General features: G+C 47.6%; 1 protein-coding gene across 2 annotated transcripts in view; it reads right to left on the reverse strand.

Moving 5' to 3' along the window:
- The window catches only part of Bif (protein phosphatase 1-binding protein bifocal), a 33052-nt gene that overhangs the window by 3097 nt on the left and 11399 nt on the right, over nt 1-18556 (reverse strand). The window contains exon 2 of one of the 2 annotated variants that reach the window (XM_076818607.1): nt 12441-12614. In XM_076818607.1, the coding sequence (XP_076674722.1) occupies nt 12441-12614 (174 nt within the window). Of the gene's footprint in view, nt 1-12440; nt 12618-18556 lie in introns of both variants that reach the window. The other variant, XM_076818606.1, reaches the window with a different exon arrangement.

The following is an 18556-nucleotide window of genomic DNA, read 5'->3' on the forward strand; positions in this document are numbered from 1 at the left end:
CGCGCAAATGGACACCGTCGAGGAACAAGTTTGATCGCGGCGCTGCGCAACGAAAAGCCGCAGACCAAACGCGCTGTTGGCACGCGATCATTGTCCAAGGGACAGTTATACGTACGTATGCCAGCAAGAGGCTCGCGTTTTCCGCGGCGCGGCGTATCGCGGGAAGAACAAACAACGGCATGCGGTCGGGAATAACAGTAACCCGTCACACTCGGTGCTTTTTCGACTGCGGCCGAGGACATCGCCTCCTCGTTCTCGCTCCTTCTCCACGTACACCGTCAAAAGAGAAAGCAATTCTTTTTCCAGACAGCTGCCGCAAGTATTTCCCTGCTCATCCCGCACCTGCTCGCAGCAGGCATCATCGAGGATGCCTCTAATACTCCCAGGCACCAATGATATCTCCCCAGAAAGAAACGCACGGCTTTCTACGCGCACCTCTACGTACACTTAGCTGCTTTACAGCCTCGCAGAGTGCGATAGCGGCTAAACGCACCGTGGCTGGATAAATCCTTACCCATTGGACTCGCCAAGGTAACAGTACCGACGATTATTTCGACTACACGTGGACGACTCGCCTGGGTTAATTACGCGCATTCGTTTTCAAAGCTTCTGCAGCCGAGAAATTGCCCGGCGAGTAGAAAGAGTACGCTCGATCTAGGATGCTCCTCCGGAATCTTCCGCCCGCTCGAATCCAGAAGCCTCGCATGAGAAGATGCTTAGGGTCGATCGTTTAACCGCCGCTGCTTTCCAAAGCCCTCCTGCCATAAATCTCAATCAGCATTTCGGCTCGGGAGAACGCGACAATGACGCGAACCAAGCGTGTTTCTGGCTCGAGGACGCCCAGAAGATGACACGAGTTTGAATCTCCCAGCTCGCGCTGGTCGTTACTAGGAGCGGGTAGCTCAGGGCGACGCACGTTCGGCAAACCATTAGTGCGAAATGAAGCGCAGTAGAGAATCGCGGTGGAAAGGCTTTCTTCTATCGGCGACAAAGCCGCTGTCAATAAACCTGACGCGTGGATTGTTGGCCGGAGGCAAATATCAAGATGGAAAGTCGCCGCGTAGTCCTCGGACAGCCGGAGCGCGCGTTTGGCGTGCAGCGAGTGTCAAATCGTTCCCCGAACCGAGATGCATGGAAACCATCGGGGCTTACGCTGATTGGTCGGCGGTATATTGATTTTCACGAAGAAAACGGCGAACCGGAGAGCTACCCTCAAAAGCGAGCGAGGCTTTTGTGTCGCGCTTGACGCTGGTGCCGGCGCGGGTGCTTTCTCTGCCGTAAAATCAGCTTCGAATGCAAAGCCGGGTTTCCGCGCGGCCGCTAATAAACGCGTTTACGAGCAGAGATCCATGGAACCACCGAGGCGTTCCCGAGAGACGCCCGGAAGAGACGCGCACCGTCGTCATTAACGCAATAGCGGCCACGAATTTTCATCTTTCAGCAACGCTTTTACGCGGCCATCAATCTCGATAAGCATCCGGGAATCAATTCGAAGGACTCCGCCAGCGGAGCCAGGTCCCTTTCGTCTCGTTAGTGGGAGAGATAAACGGGAGTCCCATTATAACGACGTCGTTTCGTTCTGCTTTGCATCTTTACGATCGATAAAAAAAAGACTCGCGCCTCGGCATCGGAAGCGTGTTCTTCGCACGCCGGGACCCGGGGACATTCCTGCTTGAACACTACTCGAACGGACCCGGCGCGAGAGGAGCGTCGACGTTGTCGCGGCCGGGGCCGTTACTTTCGACTAGATCTCCGCGACCAGACAATGGCGCCTCTTATCGCCCGCGAGAAAGGAAACAGTTTATCGCCAGCGGACAATAGAAGGAGGAAGCCGAACAGGCTTTTACGTGTTTACGCGCGTTACATTTCGCGACCTACATGCGCTGCCTCGTGACGCGCGTAGAACGCGGTCGCGTCCGTTTCCGTCCGAAATTCCAGCGAGAATCGGGGAACGTCGGCGGAGGACCGAACGAGGGCTCGCAACTGTTGGGACGTTTCTCTCGAAATGCCTGATAATTCTCGACCGCTTAGCGTCGCGCTTAACAGCGCGAGCCTGGACCACGGGGAGGCGGCGCACAGTGGTGCCTTTTCCCGAAAAGCTGGCCAAAAGTCAATTTCTGAAGTGAATAGCAGCTTGTTGGTAGTATGGCACATTTAATATATATATATGTTGGAATAGGGGGAAACGATGAAGCCTCCGAGGGCGATTAGGGGTTCACGTTGGCCCTTCTCCTCGAAAGCGTCTTATTTTTATTTGAATTCAACAAGAATTGAACAATGTTGTTATAAAGAAGTTTTAAGAAAATTACTTTTAATCAAACTATAATACTATAATACTATTTAAATCGAGAGCTAATTAATTCTCGGGTAAGGAAAGCTGAATTGTCCTCGATGACGATCTCTTTCGAAAACAACCCTTTTTCTTTTTTTTTTTAAAAATTTCGCATTCAAATTATCAACCTTTTCCGGTTGCTAAACAACCACTTCCGTTTCCCTTCCGAGACTACATTCAAGCGCCCATTAACAGTCTGACGCTTGCGTTTTCGATTGGCGCCAAAATAATTTCGCAATTCAATTATTCATGACTTCGTGACGTTATTAGTAATAGCATTAGTAATAGATTGTAAAGATCGACTATCTATTTGCTCAACCCTGTGTAAGCATTGTAACGAAATAAACGATACATCTCAATTGAATTTATTCATTATTTTTTTATTCTCCGACATATATATCAGTGCAACAAATGCCGCTTGAAATTTTAAAATATAGTGGTCGGTTAATGAGATATAGGCCATCAAAGTTGACGAAATTTCGTGCTTCTTAGATGGCTTGAAAACGCTAGCATGTTTAATGTATCAGGCAAAGTTCATTTTTAAAAAATTCATATGTAACACATTTTACCATTAAGATACGTGTTATAAACATACATTTTGCACATGAATAATGCAAAGTATCTTTGAACTTACTCTTGTACTTCCCTTCTCAAGATATCCTAACTCTTACTCATATTTTAGTACAACCGAAGGAAAATAGTTATTTCATTCACCGAACTTCGCACAGTGGCAAGTTTCTTGACTTAAAGTTACATGCGAAGTATGATATCCAACTGAAAAATCTTGCACATATTTGCACTTTTTTAAGTTATCCGCATTTAAAGTGCCTACTAGTATCTATCTACGCTCTCCGTGAACGAACCCTTTCAAGTCTTAATTTTTTTGGTTTGTGGGAATTTTTTTGTTATGGTCCTTCTGTTGTCAAAAACTGCGTTCTCCCAATAGGGTATTTTACAGAAGAGCTCCTGGAATCATGCCACAAACTGTGTAAACTGTACGGGAAGGGTTACAGTCTTAAGACATCACGAAAAAGAACGCATCAGGATATTTTCCAAAGATTATTGCTCCACTCTGACCCATATATTATACATTCTGATGCCATTCCGAAACACGCGAAAAAAAATTTCTCTGAAGGTTCTCGAAATGGTATGTCACAATGAAAATATAAATGAAATCACAGAGAGTACAAGTACGACATCCGATTCATCAGAATATTGTTTTAAAAAATTTGAAGTTCAGATTCGTAATCAGCCACTCGAAGAACAATAGGATACCAATTTTCGCGCAGATCTATCAATTTTTTAATACACACGTCCGCTATGTTGGATTCTCCATTTTGTTTTAAAAAATTTGAACTTCAGTTTCGTAATCTGCGACCCCAAAAACCCCCGTGCACTGATTTCTGACTAAATTGAAGTACGTTTCGAGGGGTTCGCCGGTTTTTAGCGATTTGGAACCACTGTGCGGCGCTCTTTGAAACGCGAGGGACGGCAGACTTGCAGCGCAGTGCCCCTCGCTGTCGAAGAGGCGGTTCTGCGCGCTAGGTAACATAAAAGGGTCCAGGAATTTATCGTCGCGACGCTGCTCCCCGGTCCCCGCGACGCCCGCGCGTGTCTCGCCGCGCGACGCCGTTAAATGGACGCATAAAGCTCGTTCCCCGCGGTAAAAACTAGACACCGACGCATCCGTTACGTGCCGCGAGACCAGTCAATCTTCCCCTCGCTGACGAGATTAAAGCCTCCGGTGGCTGCGCCGATTTAGAGACCTGGGAACCAGCCGATCGTTCGTCTCCAAGTCGATCGAGGAGGGGGACTCGTTCGATGGGAACTTTCAACTCGCTGCAGCTGGATAATGGATCGAGAAAAGCAGACGCTCGCGGGTCGCTTTGGGATTCCACAGAAATTCTTGGCTAGAGATTCTCCGCGTCACTCGCGAATGATCTAGGGATCGGCGATCGACGGATGTCGGCGATGAATCTTCAGGGACAAGGAAGCGGCCCCGGCTGTATCGGGTTGCAGGCGATCCGCGCGATCCGCGGTATCCACGGCGAGCAATTAAAGAGGATTCTTTTCTACGATTACCTCGGCTGTGGCTCGCTGATCGGATCCACTCGAATACCGTTAGCCCACCGATACGTTGTTAGAGCAAATTGCCCGCGCTGCCAGCCGTGTTTACATATTTCTTCATTTGCATACACGCACCGAGCATCGAGATATTCCATGACGGTGCACAACAGGTAGGATTCCTCGCGGGATGCTGCAAAGCGGTGCCGTGTATTTACGAGCGCGCGCCTTGCGAGACTCATAAGTGCACGGGGTGTCGAATTCGACTCGACTACGCCAGACACACGTTCCCCGTTGCTTTCCACGTTGCCAGGGGGTAGCATGGGAACTCATTGCCTTCTAGGATCATCGAAGCGAAATTGGAAATTCAAATTCGTGTCCTGTCGCTCCTTTTGGAGCGGCCACGGCTTTATCCTTTCCGTGATAAACGCTCCGCAAAAGGAGAACACGCTCGTTGGTATCTCGGTTCAAAGGAGTCGTAATGGACACCCGCATTTTTTTTCCAGGCGCACCGCCGAGACGCTGCAACCGCGTTACAATCAAGAAAGGGAATTACCGAGCGGGCAATTTCCTCGGGAACCGAGCGATTTTGCAATAATTGCGAGAGGTGACGGCACCGGGGATCGGCGGCCGCGGTAGTCACGCGACGCAACAAAAACCTGCGGGGAGATTTACGTGAGAGCAGCTTCTCAAGTGCAAGGCTGTGAAGCAACAGGCCGCCGAATTATAATCGAACTCCGCGGATCGTCGGGAACCGAGGCGCAAACTTTGCGAACATGCCGCGTAAACAAAAATCCCCCGATTGTCGGCCCGCTTTCAGTCAAGGACGGAAGATGAGGCGGCGGGGATTACAGAATCGCTGACGATTGTCAACAAATCTCGCGGGGCAGTCCGCGGCAGCGCGTGTATTACACGCTCGCCAATTCAGCGGATAAAAAGGGGCGCGCGACGCGTTATCATTCGGCGGAGCGCAGCGATTATTTAGCGGAGGACCACGTGCACGCTGTTGTCCGCTCGGGGCAATTATGCAACCCAGCCACCCGTTGTCGTCACGACGCCTCGTTATCGTTCCTTCTGCGAAGCAGACGTAATTATTCGCCGACTCGACCTTCGTATCTGCGCGCTATAGACAGAGTGTTTGGCAAATGGAATTAGCGCAGCTACACGGGAGACAATTTATGATCCCAGTCGACATTCAGCGTCCTCTTCCAAGCTTTCGTAGACACTTCGATAAGGCAGGTCTGACGTTCGGACGAGCGAAAATATGTTTGGTGAAAAATAAACACACGAGAATTCGGTGTCTGGAGTTAACCGGCTGACGATTTCATTAGCGAGCGCAGTTTCCAGCGGAAGATCAACGCGTAACTCGCTGTATAATTCGAAGACCGCGGCCTTGGATCGCGACCTAGGTAGGCGATTGTCCGCGCTGTCAGACGTTACGCGTAATCTCCCTGTAATCGCTCATTACCTTTCACGGATCGCTGTCATTAGAGAACGCGGATCCAGAACCTTTGGTGGAACACTTGCACCCTCGCGCTCTGGCAATCCGTGCGACATTTCTAAGCGATATTAATCAGAATGTTACTGTCAACTGCTAGATCCTATCTCTGGATCGTGTACGTCGTTCGAGTAAACACGCGTCAAATGGTTCACGAAACATCGCCGTATCATTCCAGCCGTTAGAAGGTCTCGCTTAATTGGAAGATAAATCTGCGAATCAATAGATGAGCTTTTCTTTCTTCACCGTGGCTATTACGATAGCAACGATCGCTAACAAGATCATTAACGAGCGTTGAGGTCCAGCAGAGGGTCCGGATGAAGTCGTCGCGAGCTGCCGTCAGGAAATAACTGTAGCCGAAGAAGAATCCGTGCGTTCGTCTCTGCTTCGCCTACGTCGAACTTTGCGAGCTTGATGGTAGGTACTAGGGTGGTTCTTATTAACTCTTGATAAATTTTTTTTCAAGATTTTCTTGCATAATTCCTCCATAAATAGAAAGTGTTCTAGAAGCATTTAAACTTTCAAAAATTAAGGAAAAAAGTTTTTTTTTAGTTTTTCGGAATTTTTTCGAAAACCGTTTGTAGCACGAGAAAAAGTAATAGAACATAAAAGATGCTCCTTGTGCGGATCTACAACTTTTGTTTGACATATTTTTTTATTTAATCAATAACTTGGAGGATATTATATCAAATCGTCTTCGCGAGCTGCTAAATAATGATTTAAATGTTTAAGGACCTAGGGGCACCCTTTCCGGTTATCCGATCGAGCTCAAACTTTACACGGATTTTTTTCTAATTATTTGGAACTATTCTGGAGGGTGCCCCGAAGAAAATTCAAAAGTCGAAAATAAGAGCCACCCTAGTACGTACGTATCGCGTGCCCGCCATATTACGCGAACGAGAAAATGCGACTCCCGCGTTGCGTTATTGTTCGCGCGTCTTCGATTTCAGGAGAGAAATCCGCAACGCACTGAAATATTCGACCCGGGAACAGGGTCAGTGAATTTCGCACGGCCGTTTTCTTTGTTCCTGTACGCCGTACGTTTTCCTATCGCTAGCCGGGCTCGAGCACCTGCACTTTATCGTCCTAGGACCTCGCAGGGGACAGGTATCGGCAGTAAAACCGATTGTTTGCGAGGTGAAACCACGCGACACACGCGTCGAGCAAAGTGGATCGTAAAGAGGGAATTATCCGCAACTCTGTGCCGCAACAAGGTGTAACGGTGATTTCGAAACGGGAGGGCAGCCTCGCGATGGAAAGTTGCCTCGCGCGCTCAATTTTCACGCCGCGTTAGGTCGGAAAATCGTGGGGTGGGGAGGGGCAATTTTCTCGTGAAAATCTCTGTTCCGCGAATCGATTGCGAGTTTTCTGAGACGCGGCGGAGACGGGTCGAGGAAACCGCGTAAACGCGGCCCGTGGAACGGGGCGTCAGGCGGTTAAGTAACCGAGGCGTCGGGCTGCGGAGTCTTTGAAATTTTTCCAGCGCGAATGCAAATGGGTCTCGCCAAGCGGCGCGTTTCGCAACCGGGCGATTTTTCACCGTTAGAATTCCATAGGCTTCAATAAAATTAAAATATAGCTTAGAGGCCACCGAGGAGAGGCAGGCTAGCCGTTGCTAGCCGTGGCGCGAACGAATCTAAGCGCGCAACGCGTACAGGAACGCGCTTTCGCGCAGCGAGGATAAACTGTACGCGATGCTTACTTTTATGGGCAAGGTACGCGGCTTTGCTTTCGGTCGGCGCCGTTTTAAGGTAGAGGTAGAGTAAAGGCAGGTAATATGGAACTTTGTAAAATTTCGATAAAGAAATAACGAACTCTTCAGGCAATCGTGTACACTAAATAGATCCCTAGATTTTTCGTGGGGTGTAAAAGTTTCTGAAAAGTGCATCAAACTATGTTACGAAGTATTATTTTGACATAATTTAGCATTAAATATGTGCGTTCTTGATTATTCAACCAATAGCTTACCAGTAAAGTTACTTTCTTCTTATTATAATTCTTAATTTCTTGTCGGAACACGTGTGTACGTAATATGGAACATACCGAGTAACATAGATGAAGTTAGAGAAAGAATTCTTACTTTGCGATGGTAATTATAAAAATAATGACAATGAAAAGTAGACCCAATGTATTCGTTGCTTTCAGTGGGCACACGAGGAATGCGGGGCTTCCGACGTATTATTCACGTGCCCAACGTGTAGGAGACGCAGAAAGCACAAATAAATTCCAAAAATGATGTATATTTATATATTTGTATCTTCTACTTAATAAATCTTCATTTTTAGTAATAAAAAGTAAAGATTTCTGAGTTTTCTTTACAAATTTCCTAGGTGTTCCATATTAGGAATCATTTTTCGAACGGCCAATTTTCACTCTCATCAGTTTTTGTACTATAATTGCAAAACAATTGGATTTTTTACATTTGACTATGTAAATATGATTAAGCATTATTTCTTTCGTCCCCTCAGGTCAGTTTTATTAAAAAAGAAAAAACAAATTCACCTACTCTGCCGTCTTTAGTTAAAATGTCCTGCCTAACATTTTGAAACAACCGAGAAAACTGAAGTTTCATCATTTACTTTGTACCGTCCTTATTTTCCTTCATTCAAATTAAAACATGTTGTCATTATTTCGTAACAGCCTAATATAATTTCTTGTAATAGGTGCACCGATAGGTGATGTATTATTACCGCACCAACTGATTAATTGTTTTAGATAGGACATTATAACCATTTGGAAAGAAGTTAGGTTAAATACATTATACTATTTATAAATCTTTACGAAGCACGTAGAGTTTGCTAACTTTAATTAAAAGGTAAAAGGCGCGTGGAACTTCAAGTATTTCAACATATCTGAAGAAATGAAAAAATGCTAGATAGTACAGTTTAACTAAGGAGGGCAGTGCTTCAAAACAAGCTTTTGATATCAGATGTTCCATATTACCTGCCTTTACCCTATTCAAGGCGCGAGCCGCCTGCGGAGTCTGCCTCGACCAGCCGCGGAAACGTCCTCTGTCGTGTTCGGTATCGCCTCGAATCGAATCTGCCGCGCACCAAGATCGCGTTCACGGTTCAGCAGGCCCGATGTTGAGCCGAGGAATTAGTAGGACGCTCGGGCCAGGAATCCTGGAGGCGTTCCTCGTCGCCGATCGGGGGAACAACGGCCGCGTTTTCCAGCGCGGAGAATTATTCGACGATAAACTCGAGCCGCTCGCAATCCCGCGCCGTATAAAATGGCCTGTCCGGCGCGGCGTTTCTATCGATCCGATACGGTCGACGGACGCCGGAGCTAAATCCCAAGGAAATACGACGCATCGGCGAACAATCGATTCAGGGGATATAGATTTTCCCGACGGAGACCGCGTCGCCGCGGCTACGAGGATCGGATCGATCGCCAGACAATAACCGTGACGCGGACCGTTCCACTACTTTTACGGCGAAATGTTCCGCGGCGTTTTCTCTGGGATCGCTCCCGAGAAACTTTCCAATATGCAAATTCCCGCCTTTTACCGGTTTCGATTTTTCATATCGCTCCGTTGCGTAACGTTATTAAAAGGTGAGGGATCGCGGCGATAATTGGCCGGTGAAATTGAAACAAACAAACGGGCGCGCACCTGATGCCACGCGAAATTCAATTACTCCGTCGATCGCCGCGCGCCAGAAGGCTGAGTCGTTCTTGTTCGATAAGCGAGCACGCGACCCGTTGGCTGTTGCGTAATCACCGAGTACCCCGTGGAAGTTAACGTCGAGTGGAGATAGTCGTGATAACTTTTATTTTCGACGGTGCGAAGATCACGCGAGTAGAACACACACTGGTCTAGAATAAAGTCTAGAATCGATCCGAACCGAACATTCATATATGTAGAGAATCGAGGTAGCAGTGAATTGAGGACCTTGCAGCAAGAGGGGTGCAGCTCCATATCTACCAAGTTCGAGTAAATTGGGAGAAACTGTTTATAAAATTATTGCTTTGACTTGAGATTAAAAAGAGAACACTGATTGAAAAGTATATGTTTTCACGCGAAAAGTAGTAGTTATTGGGTTGAGAAGCTTTTAGTTTTATTTTTGGTGAAAAAATATTCTATAATAAAAATATTAATATTAATTAATAATATTCTATAATAATACTCTATTAATATTAATATTTTATATAACTATTATTTTATTTTTAATATTAATATTTTATATTATTACTATTTTACACTAATATTAATATTTCCATTTCTATTTATTTGCAACAAATGGCTCATTTCTTATCGCTTTTGCATCAAACGTGCACCAAACGATGTAAATTTTTTTTACGTACACTACCCCTCATAACTAAAAACAACTGTCAAAACTGGAGCTGCACCCCTCTGTCAGCAAGGTCCTGAATTGAACTGACTCCAAAACAGCGTGGGGTCTACGGTTAATTAAGGGATTTCGTAGCAGCAAAAACTGGGGTGACACCAGAGGGCGACATTTCGACCATCGTGACTCAGATTCGACGGTGCTTGGATGACGCACCAGCGACGTAGGGAAAGTTTCGAGAGTGATTGGACACGTTTACTTGCAGCTTAAGAAGAATCATTGCGCAACACCCGCTTTTCGCTGTATCCCGCCCATTATTCGCCTTGCAAATGGTCCATCGATCTGTCGAAAACCAATGCCGATTGCACCCGCGACCTTTCCACGGGAAAATCTCCGTCGCAGCGGGAACAGAATCACGCAGCAGTGTTTTTCTTCCGCGAAAGAGATATCGCCTCTCCGTACGCGCGTGGAACGCGAACGGAATCGCCGCTTTTGCCGCGTTCCCATGAACCACGGTAGATTAACTCGTCCGACGAGCCGCTCGCAAATCGGCCATCGGTTCGCGCGTCGGCTACTTTTACTTCGCAAATCGGCATGGGTAATAGGCGAGCCTCGCCGGTCGACCTGTCGCCAATGGGAATCCGCGCAAACTCCACGGACCCGTGAGAAAGTCGCTCGGCCAGACGTCTGGATCCTTCAACGGGGACGATCATCGAGGCTGGCGACTAGACACGAGCGTCCTTCGAGGTGGTACTCTTCGCCAAGAACCGCGTGGGACCCGGTGGATTTGTAGCAACATGTGTTTTACATTTCTTCGAGAGCCGTTTAGAGTCTCGGCTGCGAGAAGAGAAAAAGGGGACAGAGGGGAGGAGGAGCTCGGGGAAATCGAGCTGGCTCCTGTTTCCCGTGGAAATCAGAATTCCCAGCGATATTTTCAGCCGCCAGCGTTCCCTACGGCGCGCCACGCTCAATTAGCCAAGTTGAGGCGAATCGATCTTCGGGCCTGTTCAACAGCTATTTTATCGCCAATAGAGGCTCGCGGGAGAAGTTGGGCCGTGAAAATTAATGACGCGCCGGTACAATTTTATAGCACATTAATTATTTAGAACGTTTATCTATAGCTGGAAAGGAGAGTATCGTTTAGTCGGCTTTCGAGCTGCGCAAAGCGAGCCTCCAGGCACCGGGGATACCTGTTCCACCGAAACTCGTTGATCGCGAGTTTTCGCCAGGACGAGTTCGTTGAACTTCTGCCGGCGTAAAAGGTCGAACTTGAAACCAGCCAACTTTTCAGCAATTCGCCCGATCGATGCCCAAGCCTTGGCGGAGTGGCGACGAGAGGACGGGACGTTTACGTGGCTCGCGAGGTCTCGAATGCACAGAGCCAAGGATGACACTTCAGCTACTCGGCGAATGGATGTACATAGGTGCAAATAGATAAGTTATCGCAGTGACGATGAGTTACAGCGATCACGTAACCCGTGTCATTCGTGTTCGAAGCTTGTCGCATAAACTGTACAAGCTGTTCCCGTCGGCCACGATCTACGCCGGTTGAAAAAGAAGCAACAGAACGCTAGAACCGAAGACTGACTCGACGCGAGCTCCCACGTTTTTCAACGTTAATCCGCGTTAAGCGTTAAACGATAGGGTTAATGCCATCGTGGGGCGTTTCTTATCGGACGGGGGGAAAAAAGTGGACCGAAAATTCCGTATCAAGGGACCGAGCAGCCGAAGGGAGAAAAAAGGCTGAAAAGTAGCCGCGCGACCGCCTCGCCCTTGAATATTTTACAATCTCTTTGAACGAGGGAAAGTGCATTCCCACGACGAGCGGCGGGCCTTGGTTACAGCGTTACGTCGCTTGCTTTTCGACTTAAGCGAGCTCCCGCGCTGCGTGGTTCTAACGATGGAACTGCAACTGATTAGATTAGATAGCACTGGGCTGATCCCCAGATGTAAAGCTCCCTCTTATCGTTCCACCGAAAGAAAAAGAACGTAACGGGACAGTGCCAGTAAATGCGACATCTATTAACGCCAATGACTCGTATCGATAACGCTGTAGAACTTCGTTTGCGTTATCGCGGGTTAGATAACGCTCCCCTGTTCCAGAGTGCAGCGTAAACTCGAAGACCAATTCGACTACCAGGTGTGACATTACCCGTGCCACTGCGAGTGGAAAATCTATCGCCGCCTAGGAATTCAGCTGCGTGTCGCAGCGGTACGTTTCCACAGCGGCTAATTCGAGAATTGCAGCTTCGCTCACCTTGTGATTCCGCGGCGTCCTCGAGAGGTTGCTGCGCCCGTTGATGAGGACGTTGTCGTTGAAAAAGGACACGTCGCAGGGCGAGGGTGGACCGCCGCTGAGCTCCCACTCGGCATCGTCGGTCGTCGACGCGTCCAACGTGGCATCCAGGACTATGATGCCTCCTTCGCCGACCTGCTGACCGGCGACAAAAAAGAGAAGAAAATCAGCCGTCGAAATTGGAACGTTATGCGTGGAATCCGGCAAAGTGACTTTCGAGTCTCTCCGACCGAGTTCCAGGGAAACGGGTGATCGCGCGCCAACCAAAAATTCTTGAAAGGCTGGCGTTCGCTGGTGCGAAGCCTCTCGCAACCGCGAGCCTCTCACGTCCAATAGTCCAGTGGAATTAAGATCTGTCTTCGGAATAATTCCCACCAAGCTAAATTTTGGTATGGGCCTTTATTTGGTCGTTTTAAACAGAATGTCAAAAGTCCCCATCGATTCGACTGTTGCTAACAATTTTACAGAGGGTTGAAAAAAAACTGTTTTTCGCGAATATCTCGTTATCTAGCAGTTTTGCGACAAAAATAGTTATTATACAATTTAGAGCCTAGGAAATTCTCTACAAGAAAGGTCCTATGAGTTTTTTTCGTAGGAGTAACCATTTTCATGTATGTCGGGTTACCAAGTTTCAACCCCCACACATTTGACAAGAGAAGATCCCGAACCCCGAAATTCACAAAATTATGGAACTCTGTAAATATGTAGGGGAAGTCCTCCTGAGTATAATGCAATTTCGTTTGCTGCCCAAATTCACTCCAGGAGGGTGCAATTGACCCCTGAAATATTTTTTATTTTGTAGTATTACTCGCGAACTTTAAGAGATAGAAATAAAGTGTTTAGGAAAAAGTTACTTCTTTTAATTAGAACTATCATTTGGTATGTTATAGTTCTTACAGTTATTACGGTTCGCAAGTTATAACACAAAATCGAGAAAAAAACGGATTTTCAGGGTCAAGTTCACCCCCTTAGAGAGAATTTGGGCTGCAAACAAAAAAATTTTGTAATACATACCTACATATATTAATTTTATAATTTCTGAATTTGCGAGGCGAGGATCTTCGCTTCTGAGAAATAATACACTCATTTCCACACCACCTCGGAGGTAGAGTACTGACGTGCTGACGTTCTCATTACTCCTACGAAAAAAACTCATAGGACCACTTTTGTAGAGAATTTCCTAGGCTATAAATTGTATAATAACTATTTTTGTCGTAAAACTGCTAGATAACGAGAAATTCGCGAAAAACAGTTTCTTTTCAACCCTCTGTAGAATTTTTAGCGGCGGTCGGATCGATGGGGACTTTTGACATATCGTTTAAAACGACCAAATGAAGGCCCATACCAAAATTTAGCTTGGTAGGAATTATTCCGTAGATTGGGCAGATTTTCGTCTAATTTCACTGGACTGCAACGAGGATTTCCCTGTACGCGCGTTTCCACGTGAAACGGGTCCACGTGCTCCTCGTTGCAATTCGCGTGGTCGGGGCCAGGCAAATCTGCGCCAATTGCTCGGTCAAGCAATGCATTCACGTGTCTCGAAAACACTGGTCGTCGAGTGCAGATAGCTTGTATACCGTGAAATCGAGAGTGTTTTGGGTACAGATCGAGGACTATCGCTCGGGGGACACGTTCCCTGCGGACCTTCGATGGGCAATATCGCATAGGACAGTCGTCCTCCAGTACAACCGATCGCGTTCTTCCATCGCATCCGGCGCCATTCAATTATTTCGTGAATGAACATCCTGTCGATCATGGAAACCTCGCCGGTCGAAAAGCCGCGCGAACGCGTCTTCGACACGCATGCCTCTGTCCTTCGAGCACGCTGTACGCCAGCGTGAGAAGTGCAAGTATTTCTTCACCAGCGCGCGCCTTTCTTCTCGAATCAATACGGACGGCCGGCGCTCGATAATTTCCTAGCAGGATGTAGGAAACAGACGCGAGGCCTCGCGAGAAGTAAGGCCTCTTAATCTCCCAGCAGTCAGCAAAAAGTTAATCGACCGATTCGTTCGGAGAGTCGGAGCCCGCAGTTCCCATTCAATCTTTCTCGAATAATCGACTAATCAGACGTGAAATCGCCGCGGTGGTCGATCCATTTCCGGTCCACTTGTTTCCGGCCCGGCCGTGAGATTTTCGAAAGTGATTCTTATTACGGGCGATAATTCCCTTCCGCCGTCTCCGGGCCCGTCGATGGAGGGAATTCGAGCTGAACGGTGGTCTAAGAAAAAATGCGGCCACGGATCATAACGCGAAGCCGCATTACGGACGAGCAGAGATCGGGGCCGCGTAACGCAACGTCTCGATTTGAATGTGACGTGCCTCGGATGCACCGGAACGAGAAGATATCGATCACGAGCGGCCGTACGGATTATCGATCAGCGGATCAGAGACAGGCAGATTGCGCTCCGACAAGTGAATCGTCGGCTCGTTTCGAAAGCAGCCGCTGAAACGCGTGCCCTGGCCGGATCAAAAGCGACTGGAAAGTATCCGACGATTCGGGGCTCGACGAAACACCACGTATATTTAGATTATGTATATGCCTATATATACTTATATTATTTTATATATATATATATTTTATTTCTTTCTATTATTTTTATCTTTCTATGTAGCAATGGTAATAATTTTGTATCTCTGTACACTAAAGGGTTTCCCGTTAATAATAATAATAAAAATAATAATAATAATAATAATAATAATAATAATATTAGTAATAATAATAATAATAATAATAATAATAATAATAATAATATTAATAATACCGTAAAGTGGGGAAATTAACATGTATCAAAGAAGGACAAAGATAAAAATTGTATGCATTTGCACAGTTGTAGTGGAATCACAAACCTAAAGAGGATACCAAAAGCAAATTTAAAATTGTTACTTAGAAAAAATATAAAATACTGCACTTCACACAAAAACAAACAAATTTAACTGTAAGATCAGATTGGTGAAAATTTAGCTGTCAGTGCTATTTAAATGATTTGCCAATTAAAGAAGGAGAGGGATACAAATTTTATGCATTTCGATACTTGTAGTGCATTCCCGAAAGATGCAATGTTACGACAGGATACTTGAAGCAAATGCAAAAATATTAATTTTTATATCATACAGCAAAATGTCCCAAAAACATGCAAATACCTCTCCACTTCACGGTACATCATTAATTTATCCACGTATCATCATCTAGCTGGTAATGAGCATTTACCAATGGCGCCGTGTGAAGAAAGTAACTCAATATTTCCGCTCCCCCGATACGGTTACCATCGCTTTGTCATATTGCGCGTATTATGCAAGCGATTTCACGATAAGTCCCCGTGAGAGGAACCGCTCGGCCCCCGTTTACCGAGTAATCCCGCAGAACCAGGTACACGGATTACCTTCAAGAGCCTGGAGTTAAACGCCGCGCCGGTGTCATAAATAAAGCAAACAATTACGGCAAACAATGGCTAATCCTTCTAGCCACCACGCTCCCCGTTTAGAAGTCAACGAAGCGAGTTACCGACTCCGAATTCCTGTTAATAAATCATTAGGCACGGGTGTACGCGGCGCAGCTGAAGCATCGGGAAGAGATTAGATGAGATCGTCAGAGTGCCTATCGAGAGGAAGAAGGGCTCGCGGCAATGAACCTAAGGACGAGGTCCCTGACTTCATGAGAAGTTCCCAGGACGTTTCTTTCCATTATTCCGAGCGCACCGAGGTATCACTCCTACAGGCCTGGGCCTTGAACCCTCCAAGAGTCCACGACAGTCGCCTAACGATCGCATGCGAATGCACTCTGCGCGGATACACCTGCGCTCTGCAACGCGTGCACGAGTCCAACCCCATCCTCCGCAGGCCCGCGTGCGTTCGTTCTCTGCAGGCGTACGCGTGAAACGCGCCCGCATACAGGGTGTCCAGAAAATACCGTCGCTCCCCGCCAGCGGAGCCTAAAGAATCTCGGAGGAAACGCCTGAAACGTCGAGGATGTAGCGCCATTCTTCCAACCTTGTAATTCCAGTTTCGGTGTATAATAAGAGGCGCGTTTAGCGCACTGAGGCCCGATAACATCGTCGAGGAAAAGAGAGCAAGATAGAACAGGATATGAACATTCTGGTGCGTAAGCTTCTTAAAGCCGTCCTTAACGTTCAACGAGCTCGTTTCCTGGCGGAGCCCCCGGCCAGACCCGTGGCCGTTACACGCTCTTCTTCTCTTAATAACAAGTTTAACAATTCGACTATCAACGGCCAGAATTATCATCTTTCACGCAGGGGAGATCGTAAGGGAACGATCGAAGGCTTGATAATTCCTAGTCAATTCACCAACAAGCAACCATTCTCCTCAACCGAGAATCGCCCAGGTTTCCAGCTCGAATCCTCCACAGGAGCTGCGCAGTCGGAGCTCTCATCAAATGCGCGGCAATATTTCAGGACAGAAGTTGACACCTTCAAGTGCAATTTTTTATAAAATAGAAACTGTCTTTGTTTGTCCACATTTGTCCAACAAAAATTTTCGTTTATCCTCCCTTCAAAAAAAAAAGTTCAGTTTTCCAGCGTCTAGATAAACATTTACACTGTTACTCTCCCGACTTCTGCGGACAAATTAGAAGTGCTCAGGGCAGTCAATGTTTGTTTGTGCTTTTTTGTTAATACCTCGATTCTACTAGGTGGACAATCATGTGCCGCTTAAAAATCAATGAAAAATATTCACGCGTGTGCCAAATAAATTTTTAAGTCGGTCACAACTTGTTCTTGAAGAGTGGACAAACGAAAGTTTCGGTTGGACAAACAGAGACTGTATCTATTTTATAAAAATTTTGCCCCCGGGGGTGCCAACTTCCCAGATCTCAATATTTCCGTCACAGATTGGCGAGTGGTAAAGAAAAGCCCTTGTTCGTCGACGATGACACGTGCAACAGGATGCGCGTTTCGCGCGCTTCGCCCCGGCCGATTGCTCGCGGAGATTTAACCGCGTTGATTTTACCAGCGTGGGCTCGTCCCGATTTCGCGACCGTCACTGGCAAGAGTAATCTTCTTTGACGAAATGTTAGAATCCCCTGCGGTCTCGGCGCAACACAATACCGGGCAGCGGAGACGGCCGATTTTATCACGGACGTTAGTCTCCGCGAGCGCAACTTTCTCCCCTTTGTTCTACCCTGAAAAGAGTTTTCCCTCCCGAGCCATCAATTCGTACGACCGCTCCGTGGGACGGGGGCGGCGAAAATTGTGCAACACACCACGCCCTCGTGGCGTTCCGCGTTTGCTCGCCGGGCCCTCGACAAATTTATCTGCCAGCCGAGCTTGAGCGTCGTTAACGCGACCACGTTTAGTTGGCGACACCGCGCTAACTCTCATGAATCAGCGGCGGCGGCTAGGCGTTTCGCGAGTCCACGAAAGGAACCGTGACCACGGCAGCTTTCCGCGAGGGCGAGACGACTCCTCGTCGCCTTTCTAAATTCGACCCTGCGCGGACGCAAGAGCGGAACGATTCTTAGTGTCAAGATCGATATGGCCTGGGTGGTGGCGCAGGGTCACCATCGATACATCGCGGCAAAAGTAGCGCCAACGATCCCCTTGCTCGATTCAAGTACGATCGCCCGCTTCGGGGTAAAAACCGCGGCGGAGCTGTGGTTCCCACCGAAAACTGGATCAATTACCTAAGCCAGAGTTGGGGAAGTACGCGCGAAGCGATCCGTGACACCGCGACACCGCGAGCGCTGGAGCAACGTGTGCAAATGCAAATCGACCCACGGCCAGCTGTCCGCGTTGCCAATCAAGTTTCCTCGGCGGGATCGAGCTGGTCAAGGTCAAACGAGGTCACGCGTTCTGAATTTCACCGAAGGAGAAAGAGCAAGGTGGCCGTTTCGCAGCGCGTTGGCGCGCGAGAAGCAGAGATTCCGATTCCGCTGCTATGGAGGACGAGCGGTCTCGAGACCTTGCCTCTGGCTTTATTTACCGGCCAGCCAATTACGAGAGCTCGGAAAAGCTGCGGGGCCAAACGTAGCGGATACAGCTTGATAAATTGATTCCCTCGACTCTCGATACGTCCACCGATAAATTTCTTCGATCGTCCGGGACGCCTGAGCTCCTCGGAGCGCG

Source organism: Andrena cerasifolii, chromosome 8, assembly GCF_050908995.1.
Source record: "Andrena cerasifolii isolate SP2316 chromosome 8, iyAndCera1_principal, whole genome shotgun sequence".
Classification (NCBI taxonomy): Eukaryota; Metazoa; Arthropoda; class Insecta; order Hymenoptera; family Andrenidae; genus Andrena; species Andrena cerasifolii.